This window comes from Mus caroli, chromosome 7 (assembly GCF_900094665.2).
Source record: "Mus caroli chromosome 7, CAROLI_EIJ_v1.1, whole genome shotgun sequence".
NCBI classification, from domain to species: Eukaryota; Metazoa; Chordata; class Mammalia; order Rodentia; family Muridae; genus Mus; species Mus caroli.
Window position 1 is genome coordinate 136,148,751 of NC_034576.1, and position 22,324 is coordinate 136,171,074.

Here is a 22,324-nt window from a genome sequence, read left to right on the forward strand (position 1 = left end):
TCCTGCTACTGGACCCTGAGTTACTTGGCGGGAAGTTGGGTTCCCTCCCCCTTCCTTTATAAACTGGGTGTCTGGAAATATTAAATTGAGCCTCGATCAGAACTTGTTGTCCTGGCTTCATTCTTTTCTTCCGCCCCGTCTAGTTTCCTCTCTTTTCAGCCTGAACTGCCATTTTCAGTTGAACCGTTTGTGTTGTGGACCGCGGGCGGGCCGCAACACATCCCTACCCGCCCACTCCCTCCCTACTCACCCATTTACCCATCTATGCATCAGTTTATATCTATGCACTTACCCCCAACCCATCAATCTGCTCACCAACACACCCACCCTGTCATTCAGGAAATAGTAGTTCTAGTACACGCTGGGTGCTACTCAGGGGCAGAGGACTCAGCAATGGATAAAACAAATGTCTGACCTTATGGAGCATAGCATGGTTCCTTCTGGATAGCATAGTTGTAGAGAGACCCAGAAGTTACCTTTGCCTTCATGTAAAAGCCTATGTACCACTTTCTAGAAAGAGCAGGAAGCCATGTGGGGTTCATGCCTAGGAGGGAATGGGGTCAGGAGAACATCAGCTGGAATGCCATTACAGATAAAGTGCTGGATTAAAGAGGCCATGACATGCAATTACATCTGCTGTAGTGATGCAATTCGAAGAAGTTTTGTAGACCTAACCATTTTCAAATGGGGCTGTCTGTCTTCTGCCTCCCAGAATTTGCAATAGGGATACTTTGTCCCGAGAAGGGCCTTTGTTCTTACAAAAAAGTCCAAATATGGATGTGACTACTTTCATGTGGCAAAAATATTAGGAGGCGACACAGTTTTAGATCCCTGGGCTTCTGCTTGGATGATACAGAAACTTGGTGGCTTGTTAGATTTCTGAGCACCAGTTCCTCTAGTTCTAAAATGGACACACTTGTGTCTTCTTCCCTGACCCAGGACAGCACAAGTGCCATCTATGGAGGTAGATGGCACACTTCCTGTGTCATCTCCCCTGGGCTGGAAGCTCAAGGAGCAGTGCTTATCCAGTGTCCAGCCTGAGAGAAAAGGACATGCTGCTAAGCCCTATATACATATCAGACAGTATTTGAAGTCTGCACTAACTGCACTCATCCCTTTTTATTTTCCAGTAAGCTATATCTACTTACCCAGGCAGTAAACAGGAGCATGCAGTACACTAATGAGGTCCTCCCAGTGTGCTTATCTTCCCTCCAGGCCATTCCCTCCTAAGCTAAAATCAGGATGGAGCTGACTCAAGGATGCCAGCTGGCTAATGAAATTGATTTGACCAGTCATACTTCATCTTCCTGGAGTCCTCCTTTTGTTACTAAGGCTTTCCCTGACTCCTTTCCTTTGGATAAAGATTCCCATCATTTATCTCAACACTTGGAGAAAAAAACAAAACAAGGAAGATTTTACAAAACTTTTCAGTGAGAACCACCCACCCCCACAGCCCTGTCATCCTCCAATGAGATGATGCAGAGACATAAGGGCTTTCAGCCCCATCTTTGCAAATCCCTCCATGTTCAGAGTGTTCTGTGATCTTACACAGCTGCTCAGAATTTGGAAGGGGGTGGGTTTTGATGGGGTGTCTATTCTATGTCGATGACTCTTGGGCTCTGGTACTTCTTATCAGCCCCTGGGAGCTTTCGCAGGAAACCACTATTCATCCCATCCCCTTGACATGCTTTTTCAGGCAAATCCTTCAAAGAGAAATTCTGTAGCTTGGGATGAGCTGGAAACGCTCAGGGAGAGGACGGCCTCACTTCTGCTCAATCCCTCTAAGGCGCTCAGGCTGACCTTTGCTCCCCATGCATGTTCAGCTGGCTCCCTTCCAACTCTGGCTTCCTGTACCCGGGGAATTAAATTATTTGTCACTTTTGGGAAGACTTGAAATGTAGTACCACGATTGGGTTTGAAGATTTTTCTGTCTCTTAGAGCAGTGGTTCTCAACCTGTGAGCTGCAACCCCCCCCCCCCACACCAGATCTCCTGCATATCAGAGATTGACATTAATGATCGGTAACAGTAGCAAAATTATAATTGCGAAGTAGCAATAAAATAATCTTATGGTTGAGGAGGCACCACAACATGAGGAACTGTATTAAAGGGTCACAGCATTAGGAAGGTTGAGAAGCACTCTCTTGGACTTACAAGTACCTACCGATGGATGCTGTGGTACCCAGGTCTACTCAGGCAAGTAGATAAGATACTCAGAGGTGAGATATCCGTCATCCATACCTACAGAATCTTCTATTCAGAACTCTGCCTCTCTCAACTTGTCACCTCCAGATCCCTTGCCTGTCTCCCTGCTACCATGAATGTTCTATGAAATACAAGTCATTCAATACATGTATGAGTGTGCATGCATGCATGTGAATGGGGTTATCTAGGTCAACACTGGTATTTCCCTCAAACAGTCTCCGGTGTACTTTACAGTACCTTTCACTGAGCCTGGGCTTGCCAATTGGCCAGACTAGCTGTTTAGAAATCACTAGAACCTCCCTGGCACTAGGACTATAGGACCCAGATACTCTGCTCAGCTTTGTAAGAAGGTGCCGGGGACTTGAACTCACCCAGCATGGGGTTACAGGTCGCTAGCCCTGTGCTCAGTTTTATCACTGGGTTTTGTGGATACGAGCTCAGGTCTTCAGAGCTTATACATCAAGTACTTGACTGAGCCATCTCCCCATGTATATGCTAATTATAAATACTAGATTTTATTATGACGTTTTTCTGACATTTTCTTTTTTTTTTTTCCTTTGTGCGTGTGTATGTGTGTGTGTGTGTGTGTGTGAGAGAGAGACAGAGAGAGAGACAGAGAGAGACAGAGAGACAGAGACAGGGTTTTCCCATGGAACAGCCCTGGCTGTCCTGGAGCTACCTATGTGGATGAGGCTGGCCTTGAATTGGGAGATCCTCCTTGCTCTGCCTCCTAAGTGCTGATATTAAAGTGCTGACAATATGTATGTGCCAGCATTATCCTACCTATTATGGCATTTTCATATATGTACATATTTTGATCATATTTACCCCCTTCATCTTCTACCCCTAGAACTTCCCCTGTTCCTTCCTTGTCCCAAGTAGCCCTTTTTGGACTTGAATATTTTCTTTTTGCTGCTGTTGTTGTTGTTTAGTGACCCAGTGAGTTTCATTAGGGTGGTGTATGGGGGTATGGGTAAATGTTTGTTTATATCAAAGACATCTTATCTGTAGATGCACCCCTAATGAAAATGCCTTTTTTCCTTCATCTACCTCATTAACTACTTAGATAAAACCCCACGGAGGGGCAAGGTCCCATGAGCCTCTTCTTCTTCTTTTTTTTTTTCCATGAGCCTCTTCTATTTCACGTGCAGGATGTTGTTGGATGCTACATGGCACAGATGCTGTTCAGTCAATCACAACTACCGTGAGTTCAAGAGTGAAAGAGCCACGTCACGCTCAGACATCAGCAATCTTTACCATTCCCCAGCTTCCTCCTGCTTGTTCAATTCTTTCCACTTCTCACTCACTGGTGTTCCCTGAGCCTCAGAGGGGCTGATGTACATGGCCCACTTATGGCTGAGCATTAAATAGTCACTTTGACCAATTATGAAACTTTAACCTGCAGGAGTCTTGTTGGCTGGTTTTCTCATCTGTTTCTACCACAATGAAACAAATCCCCCTTGGCTTTTCCCATCACTTGGGGCTTTTGTGATTAATTCACCCACTTGCTTGGGAAGTTGCTCTCCATCTGAGAAAATTAAAAACACCACTCTCAGGATAGGAATGTGGGATCATAATGGGAACCAAACAGATATGAGTCTGTCCTGTTATGGGTGTATACTCAACATCCATCAAAGAGCACAATGTGTGGCCTGTTCTGGTGATTCCTCTCAGACAGCCTAAGTGCCCAGCTCGCAATAATACAATTTCTGTAAGATTTAGAGAAACAAGCAACTCTATTTTTGGATGTAAATCTTAATTTTTCTCACTGTAGCAAGATATATTTACTATCATGTTAACTCTACAAATGTTCTCAGTACTCCTCTATCCGTATTTCTATCAATACACTCAAGGTGATTCCACCCACCTTAGAAAGGCCAAGAACCTCAAGGAGCTCCTTCATAGATGGACACTGCTGAGTTTGACTCCCACACAAACCTCTAGACACCACACACGTCAAAGAGTAATATCCAAGGCAAGTCTTAAGTACTTAGTCTCAAGACATAAAATATACTCACTCATGGCCTCCTGGTAATTAATAAGACAAGCCATAGAGAAACGCCCTCTAGCCAGTGTTGCTGTATACAAGGAAGTCAGGCACTCTGTTCTGCACAGGACTCTGCTCCATGCTTGTATTTACAGGCCTTCCAGTTCCATTTGTCACAGGTGAGAGTTGGACCATGATTTTAGAGTTAGGATACAGGAATACTATGTAAAGGGAAAACCAGGTTCTCTACAAGATATACCCTTTAGTCCATTTCTGGTATTTTGTTTCTTTTAGATTCTGAGCCCTTACTATCAAGTCTGATATTAATCTCACTCTTTCTGGGTCTCCTTCAGGCTCAGACTTCAATTAGCCAGCATTTTTAACACTAGCCACCCATGGGTCAATCAGCAGGGAGGAAAAAGTCAAGAGGAAGGCTGGTGTTTGGATCAGTTTAAAATCAGCCACAGCAACCAGAGGTCCTACCCACTGAGCAATGGGAATTCTGAAAAAGATCCAACTTCTGTGCTTGCTGTCTCTGTGAACTAAATGACACTAATACTCCTTTGTCTTTGGAGAGTGATTTATAATTTACAGAGGCGCATGATCTCATTCAATCCACTCCCCCTCTCTCCCAGGGACCCCATGAGGCAAGGGAACTACCACTATGAGATAATGCTGGATCAGCCTGGGAAATTCCACCCTAGGTGATGGATGATGGGGGATTGTCTGGGCCTCTTGGCTCTCCCCCTCACTATGGGCTTTTGTGATTAATTCATCCACTTGCTTAGGAAGTTGCTCTCCATCTGAGAAAATTAAGTACACCATTCTCTGGGCAAGGATGTGGGATCATAAATGGGAACCAAATAGAAAAAGATTTACCCAAAAACACAAGCTCAGCAAAAGAAAAAACTCTGACATTGCTAATAAGGAATAAATCAAATAAAGGCTATTAGCAAGCCCCTGGTGTGTGTGTGTGTGTGTGTGTGTGTGTGTGTGTGTGTGTGTGTGACTTCAAAATGTTTTGCTGAGCTCTTAACAATGTCATTTCTACCTGACATGTTCAGATAGTTTTAGGGCAATTTTGGCCAGCACTGTTCAGCACTGCTGTGGACACCTGCCAGCAAGAAAGACCTCACACAAGACCCCAAGAGTGGTAGAGAGCATGCCTGCAGATGTCTATAATCTTTAGGGCTGTAGGGTCTTCCTCAAACAGTGCTTTCTATTCAAGATGATAAGTGGGTGGCTGGCTGGGAGGCAGAAAAGACATACAGATGGACTTAGGTATTTTGTTTAACAAGGCTCAGAAAGGCCCAGGGCTTGCTCCTTGGCCTGTGGGCACGAGAACAATCGGGTCATTCGAACAAGCAGGTCAGAACTGGAATGACATGATTCATTCAATCAACCCAGAGAGCTCTAGCTGAACTCTCCTCTTCCATTTTCTCTTATCAAAAGTTAAAAGGCTAGTGCAATGTCAGCTGGCAACACAGTCGGTTGATCAGTGGGGACCTTTTCTGGAGGTGGGTGGGTGGATGTATTAGTGCCTGTGGGATAATCAGGGGGATGAAACACAGAGAACATGTGATCTGTCCTCTGAATGAGTTCATCAAGAATGAGAAGAGAGAGACAAAGATGACCCTGCTGCAGGCCAACTCCTGCTAGTCCCACTCTGAGCCACTTGGGGGCATGCTACCCAGGGAAACTGGCACGATCCAGGCTTCCTGGATAGTGAGGCAGAAGGTGCAGGCAGGCCTTAAGACCAACCTCACATCCTAAGCGGTGGCTCCTTTCCCTAACTGTTCAGTTGGTTCTTCCCCTCTGTTTGGATTTGTATAGAGAGAACATTACGTGTTAGGGTAGCCGGCCTTCCTTTAAGATAGCAACACTCATTAGTCTCTAGCAGGCACATCCTAACCCATTGACACTGTGACACGATGCCATCTGTAAAGTTCGCACTTGAGAGCGACACCATTGAGCTGTAAAAATAAAACTATAAAAAGAGGTATCTCATCATGTTTTGAGTAGGTGTACGGTTCTGTGTTGAGCCAAACTCATCTCTGTTTTAGGTTTCATGTAGCCTGTGGGCCAAGGGTGGGCCATGCTTACAGCTCCCTGATAGTGTTGCTTTAAACTCTTCTCACTTTCACTCAGATTCTTGGTTCCTGTCATCACTAGCCAAGGTCTCCGGGATTCCACTGAATTATGCTTAAACAGAAGCATGGCCGGAAAGGTGGCCCCTGCAGAGTCTGAGTGCCAGAGAGAGTGACTCGAAGCAGTGGTGACTTGCTGTGATGCAGGGCACCAGAGCAGAGGCTGACATGAGGCGGCAATGCTTTAATATGGGCTGTGGGGTTCAGCCCAGATTTTATCGGTGTCTTACAAACTGGTAAGGGACCCCTCTCCATGTGGTTTGCAAAGGCAAGACTACACGCTTCAGCAATCCTCCCCTCTTCTGGAACTTTAAAGCTCACAGGTGAGTGTCCTTCCTCCCAGGATGGTACTACCTTGACAGCAAGGCATCACAGAGCCCGATTATCTGGAGCCCAGTTAGGTCATCCCATCAACACTTTTTGCTCCTACTGCCTCAAGTTCAACAAATGTACACAGCAGGCTTGGCTAGGGAAGCTCCATGATAAAGGCGACTACAGGCTCTCAGATTTTAATATAAGGGGACAAGGGACCATAAACAGCATGGGCTTCTTCTTTCTAAGCTTCCCTAAATCAGCCTGCCACTGATTTTTCCAGTTTGGGACAGACTCTCCGAGTTGTCAGAGGACATCTGCATTTTGAATCTCTCCCGGGGGCATCTGTGTCTACCTCACTCAAGGTCTTCCATAGTGGGACTAGAAAGTCATTTTATTCAAGTCCCAAAGGATGGGCAAAGTGGTCTGTTAGCGTAGGACTGTAACCCATCTCCATCTAACCAGAATTGAAGGCACCTCCTTCCTAGCACGCTCTAGAAGGACACATTTCAATTCTGAAGGGTGGATTCTCAAGACCCTCAGAAGCCTGGCTCCTCTGGTCAATGTCAGTTGAAACTACGCTCAAATCAGAAACATGTGCTGAGACTGTGGGATAATTTGTGATTTGTAAATAACAGCAGCTATCCTCACTGCTTCCCAGAGAAGAGGCCAGCCGTTATACCTTGTGCCATTGAAGCTGGATATCCATGACTCCCAAGAGCACACAGTCCACTCTTGCTACTTGTGCATGGCTTTCTTTTGGGAAACCTCTGCAGATTCTCTAGTCAGACAACCGGGCAGGGGGGCGTTATCCTCTTTGGCTAAGTCCTTTCTCAGCACTCCATTTACCACGTGGACAGCTGACTCTCAGGCCACTGGAACCTGGTACTTACCCCGTGGACGGGTTCATGATGCAGCCTCCTTTCTCTGCGGCCATTCTGCAGCTGCAGCCCCTCTCCAGTGTGTCATGGTTCATCCCGAAGTTGTGGCCCAGCTCATGTGCCAAGGTCACTGCGGCACCAAGGGGGCTGTCTGAATGGTCCTCAAAGAACAGACGAGAGCGGAGATTTACAGTTCACATCTGCGTGGCCTTTTCTCGACCATTTCCCACCCCCAACCCGGCAGTTGTTCATCATTAACACTTGGTTTAACTGAATTCCCCATAAAGACCCAATACAGAACCTCGCTATTAACTTTGACCATGGGAAGTAATTTGGCCTATTTCATTAAGCCCACTTGGGGGTTCTTCTTCTGAGGGCCATCTTATTATATGTGAAGATTTTGCTGATCTCCCTTCTGCAAAACACCATTGAGAGAGGCAAAAAGTTATGCCTACTGATAGAAAGAACCGGCTGTCTGGTTAAGAGGGTGCTGAATGAAAGATGTTTTCAAATCAACCCTGAACAGCTAACCTTAACTCTTTCTCCCTTACTACCCGGTAGGGGACGACTCTGGGAACATTCTTGTCAACTTACAGGAATAGCTGATCCTGTAACGTAATTTACTGGAAGGGTGATTGAACTAAGATTACAATTCAGTTATGTCTCAGTCTTGCTGGCCCTTTAAGTTGACCTTGGACATAGAGAAAGAAGCCCCATCCTCTGATGGAGCTGCTGGGATTCAGCAAGCACTGCTCACTATCTCCAGCTTAATAGCTTAATATCCTTCTTGGATAGCTTGGCTCAAGTAGATACTTAAGCATAACTAAAAATACAGTTAGCATCATCTAAGACTGGTTAATTGGTTGATGCGGTTTATAGAAACTCTGCCAGTGCGTGGAGTTTTGGAGAAGGTGTTCATACCTTGAGGGCAAAAGAATATCTTGCTTGATTTTTGTTTTGCGTTACCCAGGAAAGCAATAACAGGTTTCCCAAAACATGTCCAAAGAGAGTATGGTATTGTGTTTTAGAAAAATATCTCTTCTTTCCAGTCTTCCTGAGGACTCGGGATAAAGGTGTGTTTCTGTGACTACATTTACATTTCACGGTCTCCTGTTGTAGAAGCCTTACAGATTTTACGGTTCAGGAAATCAATTGTTAATCATATGCATTAGAGAAGAGAATATTGCCGCAGTAACATATGGAGGGCTGAGTTTCGTTAGCAGGCTTGGCAAAATATTCAAGGAACTCATTCCTCCAGAATACGAAACTGCTGACTTTTTTTTCTGTCCGGTGAACTATCACTTTTATCATTATTTTTTGAGTTGTTTTACATCATGTATAATTGATAATTTAGAATTTGCCTTAAGAACTACTGATAAATCCTTTATAACTGCTTACAACTGGGGAGAAAAAACTTTTTTGTGTGTTTGATACCATGCCTAAATTAACATTTATTTTAAGGTTAGTTAGGTACAAAGTCATGGCTTTAAATTACTAAAGCCAATAGTTGACTTATCTTGAAAATAATGGGAAAATGGTTTTAGAAATCATGTGTTTAGCTCTATAAAGGTCCCCCCCCCCCTTCTTGTCAACCACTTTGTTTCTCTATACTGAGGGTCCTTGGGTATGGCGATGGTCATAGCTAATACACATGAGTCCAACTTCAGGACACAGTAACAGAAAGCTAGTGTTGATGTTTTAGGTTTGAACAGGAAATAGCCTGTTCTGTTGTCTCATGAATCCTACAGAAGTTAAAGCTGTTGTATGATGGGAACTTCCATCCTATTTGGTATTTCTCTGTGGGATAAAAACAGTGTGTGGAAAGACATTCTCTGCCATCTAGTTGGTAAAACTAATTTCTTTAAACATTTTATTTATTTTTTTAATTAAGTGTGTATATGCCCGTGTGTTGTGTGGGGGTTTGCCTATATGAGTGCCATGGCTGTGGAGCGCAGAGATAGGCATTGGGTGTCTTGGAACTGGAGTTACAGGAGGTCAGGACCTGCCCTGCCTTAGGTACTGAAAACCAAACCCATGCATGTCCCCTGGAAGAGCAGCACTGTGGGCTCTTCAGTGCTGAGTCATTTCTCCACCTCCCTCGAGAATTAGCTTTGGACCTGACTTGACTCTCCTGGCATGATATATAAGTGGCATTTGTTCTCATGTTCCTTTCACATATTTAAAACAAAATAGTTTGGTTTTTTTGTTTTGTTTTGTTCTTCTGCATGATTTCAAGGAGGGGGCACTTGGTAATGACTTCTATGACAACAGAGCAAGGGATACGGGCTGACAAGTCCTTTACCCTGTCATGTGGGACATGGGATGCTTCAGCCCTGTGCAGGGGCAGGACCTGCTTTACTTATGAAGAATTCCATTATGGCTCCTAAACGTATTTGTGCCCAGTTTTAAGTGGCAAAGTCAGTAGCGACTTAAACCATGGAACCATGAAACTGAAAATTACTCTCTCTTAAAACTTTACAATCTGTTCTATGAAAACATAGCTGTGATCTGACTTGAAATTAACCTGGCACCAGCAAAAACCCAAACTTTCCAGTGACTTCCATGGTGGAGATCACCGGCAGGGCTTCCATGTTCAAAGGAAACCTGAGAGGAGCCGGTTCAAGCCAGCTATCCAGCGAGTGGGTGCAGGCCCTCCACATAGTCTGCCCACGCAGTGCATGCTTGCATAAATTACCTACCACTGCTCCCAGACGGGAGGAAAATGTTTATGTACCGTCCCTAGAAAGATTAGATTAGGCAGTATGCAGAGAAAATAACACTCAGCAGAATGTAACTGGTTCCCCCCTTTATTACAACTCAGGAAGCTCTATATGGAGGGTGGGAAGGGAGTCATGGCTTCTTGGGAGGGCAAGAGTGTATTTATTTAACGGACACAGAGGGACAGGCTCTGAGGATACTCCCTGTCTGAGAGCCGGTACCATGCCGGGCACTAGATTCTCAAGGGACAATCTGGTATGGGAATCCTTTCTAGAACTTTCAGAAGGGTTAGACTGGGAGGGAGGCCCCCTGTTGGGCAGCAAGTTTAAGTTCCTTCCATTAAACTCCTAAGAAATCTCAAACATGCTTCTCATTGTACTTCCTTCTACAAACATATATAACCCCGTAGATGACAAAGTTAGCCCTGTAAAGCAATAAACCCAGGCTTCTGCCTTCCAAGAATAAGGTTATGATAAAGACAAATTGTGCTCTGGCCAGAAGGTATGGAAAGCATTTGCAATGGTACGTAGTGAAAAACCTCAGACTTCTGACTGTTGGGATTGGGGGCAGAACCATCAAAAAAAAATCACTTGAGTGGCAACATTTGGTGAGACCACAGTCTACCCCTCCCATACCCTCCCCACTTCCAATTGAGCACTGGGGGCAAACCCCATGTCCTAGGTCATCCCAACATCAGGAAACTTTCCTGGATTGAGATACTTTGACCAATAGTGCCAGTTGAAATATTTCTCCACAGAAGGGGCCACTCTTCCATGTCTGCCTTCCTTGAAGACCATCTGTGTCTTTTAAACTGTCCCTGACATGTGGAAAAATAAATCATAAATATGGGTAGAGTAAAAGTTAGAGGCAAATCTAGAAAGCATCCTTGGGAAGGAGCTAGCTTCAAGAAGTGTGACAAGAGATTTCCTGGGGAAGTCATTAGACAGGGAGGACATCTCCCAGACATCTTTAGCTTACCATGACAACTCCTCCAGACTGTTCTGCAGTGCACATGCTCATGATGGGTGCCATGCCGATGGTGGTTCCTTGGAAATAAACCCCACTGCAAAAACAAATGGAAGGACTTCCTTCAATCTCACACAGTACGGGTGTATTTCCCGACATTTCAAATCTTGTTAGGCAGGCCTGCCAGGGAATGGTCAATGCTTCAAACAGCCCCAGGACGGGGTATTTACTTGAGACTTTTATCTTTTTCTTTTTTCTTTTTTTTCATTACACTTTACTTTTCCAGTTGCAAGATGGCCCCATAATTCTTGTAGAGTTTTGCTGTCCAGACTCAGACAGCGGCCAGGCGCTACTCTGTATTTATAAGTTGCAGTCTGCCTGCTTCCTGTAAAGAGCTGTTCCTTTGAAACAATGCCTGCTGATGGAAAGGCTGAGAAGTTACCAGGATTCCCTGTTTGCAAAAGGAAACATAGGAGACAGCTTGGGAGATTTTCTGTTGTAGCTAGAGTTTGCTTTTCTGTGTAACTCATCATCGCCAGACACAGAATCCTTCAAAGTGTTCTGCCGATACAGCTTTTGAGACTGAAACCGGCAGAAAAGCGATCACTTCTCCAGAGCTAGTGTACAGCAAGCAAGCCTTGGCATCAGGGAGGAAGCTTTGGGAAGGGAACTTCCAGAAGGCATTCTCCTATCTGGAATCTCAACCTAATCATGAATCTAATTACAACAATCAACGATCTCAGTGTGTTTCTTAATCTCAGCCTCAAGCACTAAAATGTTAAGACTGTATTTGTTCTAGTTGGCCATCACTGGGAAGAGAGGTCCCTTGGTCTTACAAACTTTATATGCCTCAGTATGGGGGAAAACCAGGGCCAAAAAGTGGGAGTGGGTGGGTAGGGAAGTGGGGCGGGGGAAGATCTGAGGGACTTTTGGGATAGCATTTGAAATGTAAATGAAGAAAATACCTAATTAAAAAAAAAACCAAAGTAATCAAGTCACTTAGTCATGTTATATTGGCCAGGTACTAACAGACGATGCAGTGACAGTCTGAAACGTCAAGTATGGGGCTGGAGATGGCTCAGTTAAGAAGAACTAGCAGTTTTAGAAGAGCTGCTTGCTCTTCTAGAGGACCTGGATTTGATTCCTAGCACCCACAACTCAGAGCTCACAGCTGTCTCTAACTCTAGTCCTAGGGCACTCAACTTCCTTTTCTGGGCTCTAGGGGGCATCAGGCACATGTGCATAGAGGTACATGTAGACAAACACTCATACATGTAAATAAAATCAAATGAAATCTTCACAATGATTAATTGGACAGAAGTAGCAAGTATATAAATACCATTGCTTCTTCCATCCCTCTTCTGTTTTTTCTTTATTTTATTTTTAATCAATTGTCTGTCTGTCTATCTATCTATCTATCTATCTATCTATCTATCTATGGCACTAGAACCATCCCTTGTTATCCATGAAGATTAAACTTTGAATCTTCTGTGGGTACCACAACTCATAGATACTCAATTCCTTGCATAAAACAGCATTGCATTTGCATAGAACCTATGCAACCATACAATCCAATCTCTTGATCACTTGTCCTTAATGCAATCTAAGTTGTTTATCAGTCATTACACTGAATTATTCAGAGATGACAGAGATGAAGGGCTGCACATGTTCAGTAAAGATATGACCTCTTCTCTGAACATTTCTGGTTTAGGGTTGGTTAGACCCATGAGTATAGAATCCTCAGATATGGATGGTCAACTATACATTCATATTCACAGCAGTAGGTACTTCATTCAGTCTTTGTCTTTACAGCTGCTCAGATACACAGGCCATATGAATGGTTACAACTATATATACAAGTAAATTAAGAAGGTTAAAGATGTCAACTTAGTTCCAGATGCTTAGGTTGGGCAGATTCCTTTAGTGGGGGAAAAACAAAAACAAAACATTCCAACTTAAAGCACATGAAATTGTACTTTTAACAGTGCAGGACTGATTAGTGCGGGAAATGGCAAGAAACCAGTCACATTCACAGGGGACCCAGGAGAAATGGCTCGAGGAAATGATCAGGGACCACCGACAGGCTGAGGGTGGATGGAGGTGTTTCCTAAAGGGAACACAGAGCAGAGTCATCTCGTTCCTGTCTCATGAATGTTCAACACACTAGATCTGACTGGCCAAAGAACAGGGACCCCTGTGTCTGAAGGTTTTGCTGTGGTGATTTAAGTTACATGAGAACAAACAAATACTAGTATAAGGTGCCTAAAGATGAAAATAAACATGTGCCATTTCCAAAAACATCTGCTTCCTATGGATTCGGGCTAACATAGGGACATTTTTCTTCTTTTAAATGCAAAGGTGCCTGGAGCCACTCACCAGGTGCTTTGGGACAGCTGTGCCTCCCCTGTCCTTTCACATCTCCATTGCACTTTCTACTCTAATGCTTTCCATTCTTTTGCTTTCTCTCAGCAGACAGATGTTCCCCAGAGCAAGAAGGTTTAATGCTGGTCATTGTTATGCTCAAAGCACCTACCTGGGTCCTAGCAGGTGCCCAGTGGAATAATGACTGGGTGAAGACTGCTAGGTTTAGATGACACTCACTGACCTGGAGAGCCAGAGAGAACTCTTCCAATAGAGGAGAAAGGCCCTAGGTGTTTCCCCAGGTACCCGTCAGTCTTCATTCATATGCCTTGCTCTCAGATCTTGCAAAAACATAGAGTTTTCCACTAATGACTTGAGGCAATCTTATTAAGGCTAATACCAAAAAAAACTAACATAGAGGAAAATAGCCAGTTATGGGGGGGGCGGACCATAAATGAGAGTCCTGCAGGGGGACAAGAGTCTTCCCCAATGGATGTGTAGTAGCAGGTAGAGATGTGCTTGGCCCCTGATGCAGGCTGGGAAGCAAGACCTTTGAAGGAACCAGTATACTGTGTAGGCAGATGTGGCTCTGGTAACCCCAGGAAAGTATGAGCGCATGGCGCTGCCTCTTTATATTGAGAGAGATGACACTGCTCACCTGATAAGCTGAGCATTGTCATGGGATTTTCGAGGTAGAAGCTTTATCTTTCTCCAGTCTAGAAACTCATGGAGGCTGGTGAATGGGTCCTGGCTTATAGAGCATTTGTCGATGTCATTCCACACTTCCACTCCCACCAGCACGATCCGGATGTTCAGTGGTCTGTAAAACTAAGAGAATGGGCATCCTTGGAGGATCACAGTCAGGAACTGAAGAGAGAATTGGAACTGATTTTCACTGTTTGTGGTTCATAGTTGAAAGTCAGGAAAACCCCTCTCTGTGCACCTTGGTTCCCATGGCAACAGAGTTTAAGAAATAGTCTTAGCATTCAATGCAAAGTGGAATGTTAACTGGACTCCTGTATGCTGACAATTTGATGCTAAAGTTATCAGCCATTTCTCCCCTGTCTGCCTGTATGTGCATAGAAATAACTTGCTATGATTTAAGTATGCCTGTAGATGTAGGTTACCATCTAATATGCTGGAAATTAATATCTACTACAAGAAAAAACAAGATGAAGATCATTCAGACACTTCTGTTAATAATAATAATATTTTCATTTCAAGAATAGTGTTCTGTCTATGAGACACTGAAAATGAATCTGAATTTCTCAGCAAAGACTCAGTCTTGGCTGACACCCTCATGTCCCATCACCTATCAAATTAGTAAGTTTCGTGTCTTTCAGAATAACAGAAGCATTGATAAAGCCTTCTGTAGTAAATTTATGACAATATTTTCTTACCATATCAAAGAATGAGATGGAAAGATCTGTCATGTGGAGCTCTTCTCACAGGAGCTTGAGAGAGAAAGCTTTGTGCAGACTCAAAGAGAGTCTTTTCTTTCATCCCTACATAGAGGGAGTAATGGTTTCCACTAAAGCCACCTTCCCCATCTATAGGAGGTGGGGGAAGACAAATCTTCTAGTTGTCAAAGGATGGCTTGTCTCATCTAAGCCTGGAGGGAGCAGCATGAATGGCTGGCCAACATGACATGCACATCAGTCCATCCTGGGCTTGATGCTAAGGGACTTCTAGATCCATAGCTCAGCCCACAATGCAACCATATAATTAAGAACTGAGATCATTCCTTTATAGTCAAGACGATAAGGATGGGAAGGGCATGTAAATTGTTCCAAATTGCCCTTGCTTCATATGTAACAGCATTCTGACAGGGAGATAACTGGTCACAGCTAAGAGATAAGGACACAAGTCACTGTGTTGCCCTATTAATCTTTGATACCAGTGACATACAAGTCCACATGCAACATGAAAGTCCCTCTCCAACCCCCCACCCCCACCCCTTGCTTCTGAGATCCTAGATACACAAGGAGAGAAGCATAGCTTTATAGCCAACTCCAGAGGGAGGCAGATCTTCTGCATTTCTAGTAACATCTGTCCAGCAAGGAACAAGGACCCCAGTAGCTTTGCATTTGGGAGTTAAACATCATTCCGATGTGGTGAGCTGAAGTGCTAGGAGCTCTCCAGGGCTGAGCATCTGACCCCAGATTCTCAACCCCACACAAAAAAAGCTCATCTTTTTTTCCCTTGCTGGTCCCCAGGGTCACATGGTGAAGACTGGGTCAGCAGAAGAACTCAAAGAACTCAGCTGGGACACAAATTATGTCACAGGCTATGCTGATTGCAGTGGTCCAAGTTGGGGTAAAACAGATAACAAAGACCATATGAAATTAATACATTAATGAGACAGTCACATAACCAAAATGCTGTCCGATAGCATGTTTTTAATCAAGAAATCGCATGACTTGTGCCTATTTGCAAACTTCCAGCCCGAGTCTCCCAGGCAAAACAGTTTCAGGATCATCCTGAATGATACCTGCTCAAATCAGGGGTGCCCCTCAAGATGACATTCCCAGCTGTGTCATATACAAAGGTCACAATAATCAGAAAACAAATATTCAATGCTCATGTTTATGCCAACTTTCTAAGAAAGTCCCTAGGGCCAGATATCTTGAAAGGCCTTGAGGATTGTCTTCTGAGAAAAGGACACGATTCCTCTGTGTCCACCCAGGAGTATCGAATGGAAGCAGGAAGTAAGGTCCTCCCAGGCCTAACCTATCATCTTTCTCAGCACTAACTTAGCCACATTCCGACGAGGGAGGCTGTTCATACCAATGGAGAGGTTGTATTCCTCTGTAGCCTCTCAAACCACATCCTAGCCCAGACTTCAGGCTTCGTCAATTCCTCTCTATAGTTGGTACTGTTGGTTAACGTCCATGTGTGCTTTGCCTACTGCAAGCCTTTCGTCATTCTTCTTTACTATCTTCACTGAATGTTCCTACTTCATTTGCCCACAGGTCATCTTGGTTCTTTTTAGCTAAGTTTAATGAGCACAAGTACAACTAGGGCTTGGTGCCAAGGTGCTTTCTAAACCCTGGTTTAGTCCACGAAGCAGTTCTACGAGTTAGAAATTGTTACTGCTCCCATTTTAGTGTTGAGACGCTGAGGCTTGGAGGAGTCAGGTAAATTATTCAGGATCGTAACTGCATGGCTGGGCTGGTACACAGACAGACTGACTCTGATGTCATGATCTGAATAATTAAAACTGCCATTCACAGTGTGAGTACTGTGACTCCAGACTTCCAGAAAACCTCACAGGCCTATATAGGTCAAATGGAGCCTGGCAGATGCCTGCCTGGCTCAGAGATCCCAGAATGTATGTAGACACAGTCAGAGACCCACATGAGTGATTGTCCTACATATGCAACAGCCACAAATATTTGCTGTCAGTTCTTGCTGTGTGCAGGAATGTGGCACAAGCAGAACAAATAAAGATTAGGATGGCCTCGCTCTGGCTCAGCTGCTCAGAGGTTAGCACAAGGCTTTAGGGCACGGGGCATGCTCCCATGAATCCAGTTAATTGATATGCTATCCCACTGAGCAATAGCACCAACAGGAAGTCCAGAGAATGCTGGTGGTGAGGGGTCAAAGATTTCCGGAAGGAACGGATAAGAAACGAGGGAGGTAGAATTCCCTATGGTCCCAGAAGAGCTTGCCTTCTTTAGGCAACCAGCCTGGGAGGAGAAAAAGAGGGGGCTGTCATAAGAGTGAAGACAGCAGAAGTAATTCATAGTCCTTCAGAGGATGGCTACTGAGGCGTGGAGCTGATGTCACAGCTTAAGAAGGCTGGGTTGGCGTGATGGCTTCAAGATGCAAAGCTTCAGTCCACAGAGGCTCCTGTGGCAGTGTAATCGGGACCCAGGGAGGATGCCTCAAAGTTTTTTCTAGAAGCAAGAACAGAGTTCTTGCTACCTGGGCTTCCCTGACCCTTTTCAGGACTTCGCTTTTGTCTCTAAGTCACTTCTGTCTTCCAGTCTGAAGCTTTCTCTTTCTCCAAGCTAAATGTTATTAGTTTAGAATGCCCAAACCAAGCCAAGATGTCAGCAAATCAAGTGGCCAGTGAGACAGTCAATGAGTTTTGGGCTGAGACTCTCCCAAGAGTGTAGTTGTGAAACTGAAACTGGGAAGTCTGATGTTGCCTGGAGCCAGCAGCTGTGGGTGCAGAGTTGCCTAAGGAGCCTGAGTGTCCTCTCCAGGGTCTCCAGGAGCTGTAGAAAGGTGAACAGGCATACCAGGGCTAAATGTGTCCTTGCGCTCAGCAAATTGGCTCAGCCCTCCTTTGTCCAGGCTGGCACACTTGACCAAGCCCACTAGGTCTTCTAGAAGCATATTGCTCTTTAATGACTAGCACAAGCTATTAATAGACCCCTCCCCCATTTGCTCGTTTTTAGTTTTATGAGCTGAGTGAAGCAAGACAGGATCTAGAATAATATGTAAAGGCAGATAATGTAGAGGACCAGAGGGTCACTGTTTAAAATGGGGTTTCAGCAGCTTCTCGTTAGATGTTAATGTAGCCCCCTACTTCCTTTTACTTCTGAGGGTCAGGATGAGCCCTTTCACTCTTTAGGGAAGATGGGGTGTGAGATAGCAGATGTCAGTCTTTCTTGGTGATGTTAGTGGGCCAGCCTGGTCTCTTAACCACGTAACCCTTTCATTTTCTGTCACTGTGTCTCTGCTTTATGTCACCAATTTTAGGCAAACTCTGGATGGATCTGTGTCAAGCCTCCCCTCAGGTCAATGAAAGCAGAGTAGGAAGGATATGATTTAGAAAGCTTTATTTTAAAGGGTAGTCACGTGAATAAGCAAAATGCCCCAGGGAATTCTAGCACCTCAGCCTGGGTATGATCCCGCTTTTCCATTTTAGAGAGGTCTCAGGTTGCTCATGCTAGCCCCCAACTCACTCTGTAGGTGACGATGACCTTAGACTTCTGATCTCCTGCCTCTGCCTTTCAAGAGCTGGAAGAATTACAGGCAAGCTCCACCACGGACAGTTTACATGGTGCCAGGGATGGGCCTTTGCTTCATGCATGGAAGGTGGGTAATTAACCCACATCCTCAGTCACTATGACCCAGCCTTAACTCCTGCATAATGCTTGACATATCCCTAGGATCTACGCTTTACCACCCCCACCCCTTCCCAAAAGACTGGTTCCCTAACCAGGATTCTTTCAACTTTAGGAGACACAGTAATGTGAGAAACATTACTACCATAACATACTTAAAAACCATGTGTTGTTCCAGAGCTCAGTCTGTCTCAAGGGTCTGATGAAGGAACTGGGATCTTCTCACCCATGCTCCACCTTGCAAAATCACTGTTGCATCTGCAATAACTCCTGTTTCTATTCTAGGAAAAGTGAGTGGCTCTCACCTGCAGCTCTAGAGCCCTCTGCTCACAGTATCATTGAAGGGCAGTCACTTGGGTGTCAGAGGAAGGGTTTCTATGTCTACCTGCTATGGGTCTGCTGTGACTGCAAAAAGAAGGACTACAAATCCGATGGCTTCTAAGTTCATTGTGCACAGAACTGAGGACAGTGAGGTCTATAAGCTCTTGCAAGGTATAGACGAATTTATGGAAGGGTTTTTGCCTTCCTCATTTTGAAAATGTCGAAAATGTACATTGAACAGAATAGGACTGCTTGGAAAGAAAGATGTAGCAAAAATGCTCTGTGGGAAAGGTGATTACGTCACAGAGGCCTGGCTGTAAGAGGCACAGCTATAACCAGACATTCCTTTTTATGGGTAGGAGACATGGTCCTGCTGAGAAGCTTAGCTCTGTTCCTTCTCTCCACTGGTGGCTTCTGTAGTATAGCTCTGTACCAGGTGAATTCCTGGCTTTGGGCCCTGGAGCTTCCAGCCACTTAAAATATGCAAGTCTCCAGGGGACATCTGAAAACACTCATGCCAGGTGCTTCCCTCACCTCTGCCAGAGAACAAGAAGTCAGACAAGTCTCTGGAAGCTCCTTCCCACCCTGTGGTCCCTCAGCAGTGATATGTAAGCCATTGAGGGAACAGGGATTCCTCAGATGAGAGCCACCAGCTCCAAACAGTCAGATTCTATCTGGTAGGAGGGTCACTGAGAGAAGGGTGATTTAGACAGACACCCACCCCCTCCATTTCCTTGCCAGCAAGCTATAGAAGGAACCAGATTCCCCAGAAATCATCTTGTGAAAATGGTGGTGGAGTCTCCCTTGCTCCCAGTGAGGGTCTTCCAATAGCTGTTGTTCTTAGAGGAAGTGTTCTCCAAGGAGCGTTTGCAAATGGCTTGGTTCATCAGTCCTTGAGATGTGATTGGGTCATGAAGATTCTCACATAATCAAATGGTTACTGCCTGGCTGGAATAATACTAGGGTGCTATAACTGGGAGGAGGGGCCTAGTTTAAGGATTATAAGGGTGTGTCCTGAAAAGATACACTTGGGGGTAACGCCTTGCCTCTCTTGACTCCCTGGCCACCACAAGTTGAGTAACTGTGTTCTGCCATACCCTCTCAGGCATGATGGCCCAGAATCTTGGGCCAGCAGACCTCAGTCTGAAACTCCCAAAGCCATAAGTAAAAATAAAGGTACCCTCCTCCACAGTTTTTCTTACAGGTATCTGTCGTATGGATGGAAGGGTGACTAACATGGTGAGTGAGCCAGAAGTCCGCTGCTGGGTTCTGACAGTGGAACCTGTAGAGCCCACCCTCTAGTCCTCACTGGTGCATCATGAACTCCACACTGGAGAGCAGGAAAGAGGTCAGGCTACCAAATTCTGGAAGTTTCAATGCACCCTACCAGAATTCTGTCTAATGGATTGTCCAGAAATCTCTTAGGCTGGAACACTTCCTGGCAAGACAAGATACTAAAGGAAGCTGAGTCCCCATAGCCTTCCCAGTCCAGATCAACTAGGGCTGGAATCTCCGAAGCCCAGGACCTGGAAAGCACCTGCTCAGAGGACTGGCCACTCACTCAGAGGACAAGCACAGGCCCCAGGGGCAGATTCTGGTCTTTCTGCTCAGTCAGAGGAAGTGTGCTTAGTTCTTTCCAACCTCATTTCTGAACACTGGCACGATCTGCATGATTTAATCACCTGCAAAGGAACTTACCTTGTCAACGTGATTGGCGATCTCTATTAATCGCTGCTTAACTTTCTCCAGGTCTTTTCCTTGCCTCTGAAACTTAACAATTTTAAATGCTAGCATTAATAATGGTAAGAATATCAATCAGGATTCCTCCTCCCAGACCCTGGGCTTTGGTGACGCCCTGTACTCCTGGGGGGGGGGGTGCCCTTCAGTACAGTACAAGGGGCTCCCATTGTGCCAGGTAGTTTCCCCAGCTGGGGAGTCCCTGCAGTTCCGAACAACTGGCTCAAGCCAAGGGCTCAGAGGACAGTGACTTTTGCAATTCTTCCAACTTCATAAATGATGGAGGAAGAGACATGTTTTGGCAACGATATAATGGACAGTGGGAAGACTCTCCAAAGCCACTTTTCATATCATCACCTTGATTTTAACTTCCCAAGATACTTCCTCTATGTTTGCTTTTAAACATTAAATATGAGAAGCAAAAAAAAAAAAAAAAAAAAACAAACTCATGGCAACATGTCCAAGGAGAATCGGGGAAAAGTTAACACACTCTTTCCTTTACGTTGACCTTCCAGAATGGGGAGGAGCGTTTTATGAGAACTTGTCAAGCAGTCTTCATGTTTGGATGTTGAATGCATTTAGGAGAAAAATGTCATCAATTTATAATATGTTAATGGAATGGTAAGAAATCACAGGGAAGTTATACAAAAGAAAATTGATTAAAAAAGTTATACAAAAAAAATTGAAAGAAAAAAAACAACAGTGCAAAGCCATTATCACAAGAGGGAAGGATTTCTCTACCATGTTTGTATAGCATTCATTCATTCATTCATTCATTCATTCATTCAGATTAAGACATGTCCAACTTTTCCCAAAATGTCAAAATGTAATTTAAAGCCATCTCTCACTCTCCTTAAATAATTCTCCTTACTTAGAGAGTTTAACTACAAAGAAACCCTGTGTTATTGGTAGGTTCACTTTATATTACACTCGATGCATCTTAAATGCTTCCTCAGATAGAAAAGCCCACTTTTAAATTCTCATCTCCAATGTTTGTAAGAAGACATGGAGGTAAAGCAAGTCCTAACTGGCTGAGTACTTTCTCTCATTTCTTTTTGAGACCAATTGTAGAGAGGAGTTTCACAGGTCCTTACCTCTCTGTTGTCTGCCACAATAACCAGCTCTACGTACTTGGTCATCTTAAGGGTCTCTCTCTTATGCTGTCAAAAGAAAGTTAGAGTGTGGTTTCCCTTAATACTTCACAGAGGCAACTAGAGCACTGTTGCATGTCTTTCGAAAACAGAAACAAATAATACAAGAACAATATTTGGAGGGGCGACTCTTCCTCTCCTGGGCTTTGTGGCTGTGTGCCCTCTAGAAGTTGACTTCCAGCTCCAGTGATCTTCTTACAAAGCCTCAAGGGGGTGATCTGGCTCCCACTTTCACATGGGAAACCCTAAAAAGGAGTTTAACATTCTTGCTGTCTCATTGATTATGAATTTAAAAGAAACCATGGTCATTTTTAAACAAAATGAACATATAAACATCTCCAAAGAACATTCTAGAACCAGGGCCAGCAAAGGCTTGCTGTTATAGATTACACATGGGTGTGAAGCCCTCTGAAGGCTACACTGGAGCCCAGCCTGTCACTGGTGTTTCTTGAACTTTTATG

General features: G+C 44.5%; 1 protein-coding gene across 1 annotated transcript in view; it reads right to left on the reverse strand.

Annotated features, from left to right (window-relative positions):
• The window catches only part of Adam12 (ADAM metallopeptidase domain 12), a 337,673-nt gene that overhangs the window by 73,554 nt on the left and 241,795 nt on the right, over nucleotides 1-22,324 (reverse strand). Inside the window, exons 7-11 of the mRNA XM_021167906.2 lie at nucleotides 21,807-21,872; nucleotides 20,674-20,745; nucleotides 14,235-14,404; nucleotides 11,228-11,312; nucleotides 7,544-7,692 (exon numbers count right to left, since the gene is read on the reverse strand). Coding sequence (XP_021023565.1) covers nucleotides 7,544-7,692; nucleotides 11,228-11,312; nucleotides 14,235-14,404; nucleotides 20,674-20,745; nucleotides 21,807-21,872 — 542 coding nt within the window. The remainder of the gene's footprint in view (nucleotides 1-7,543; nucleotides 7,693-11,227; nucleotides 11,313-14,234; nucleotides 14,405-20,673; nucleotides 20,746-21,806; nucleotides 21,873-22,324) is intronic.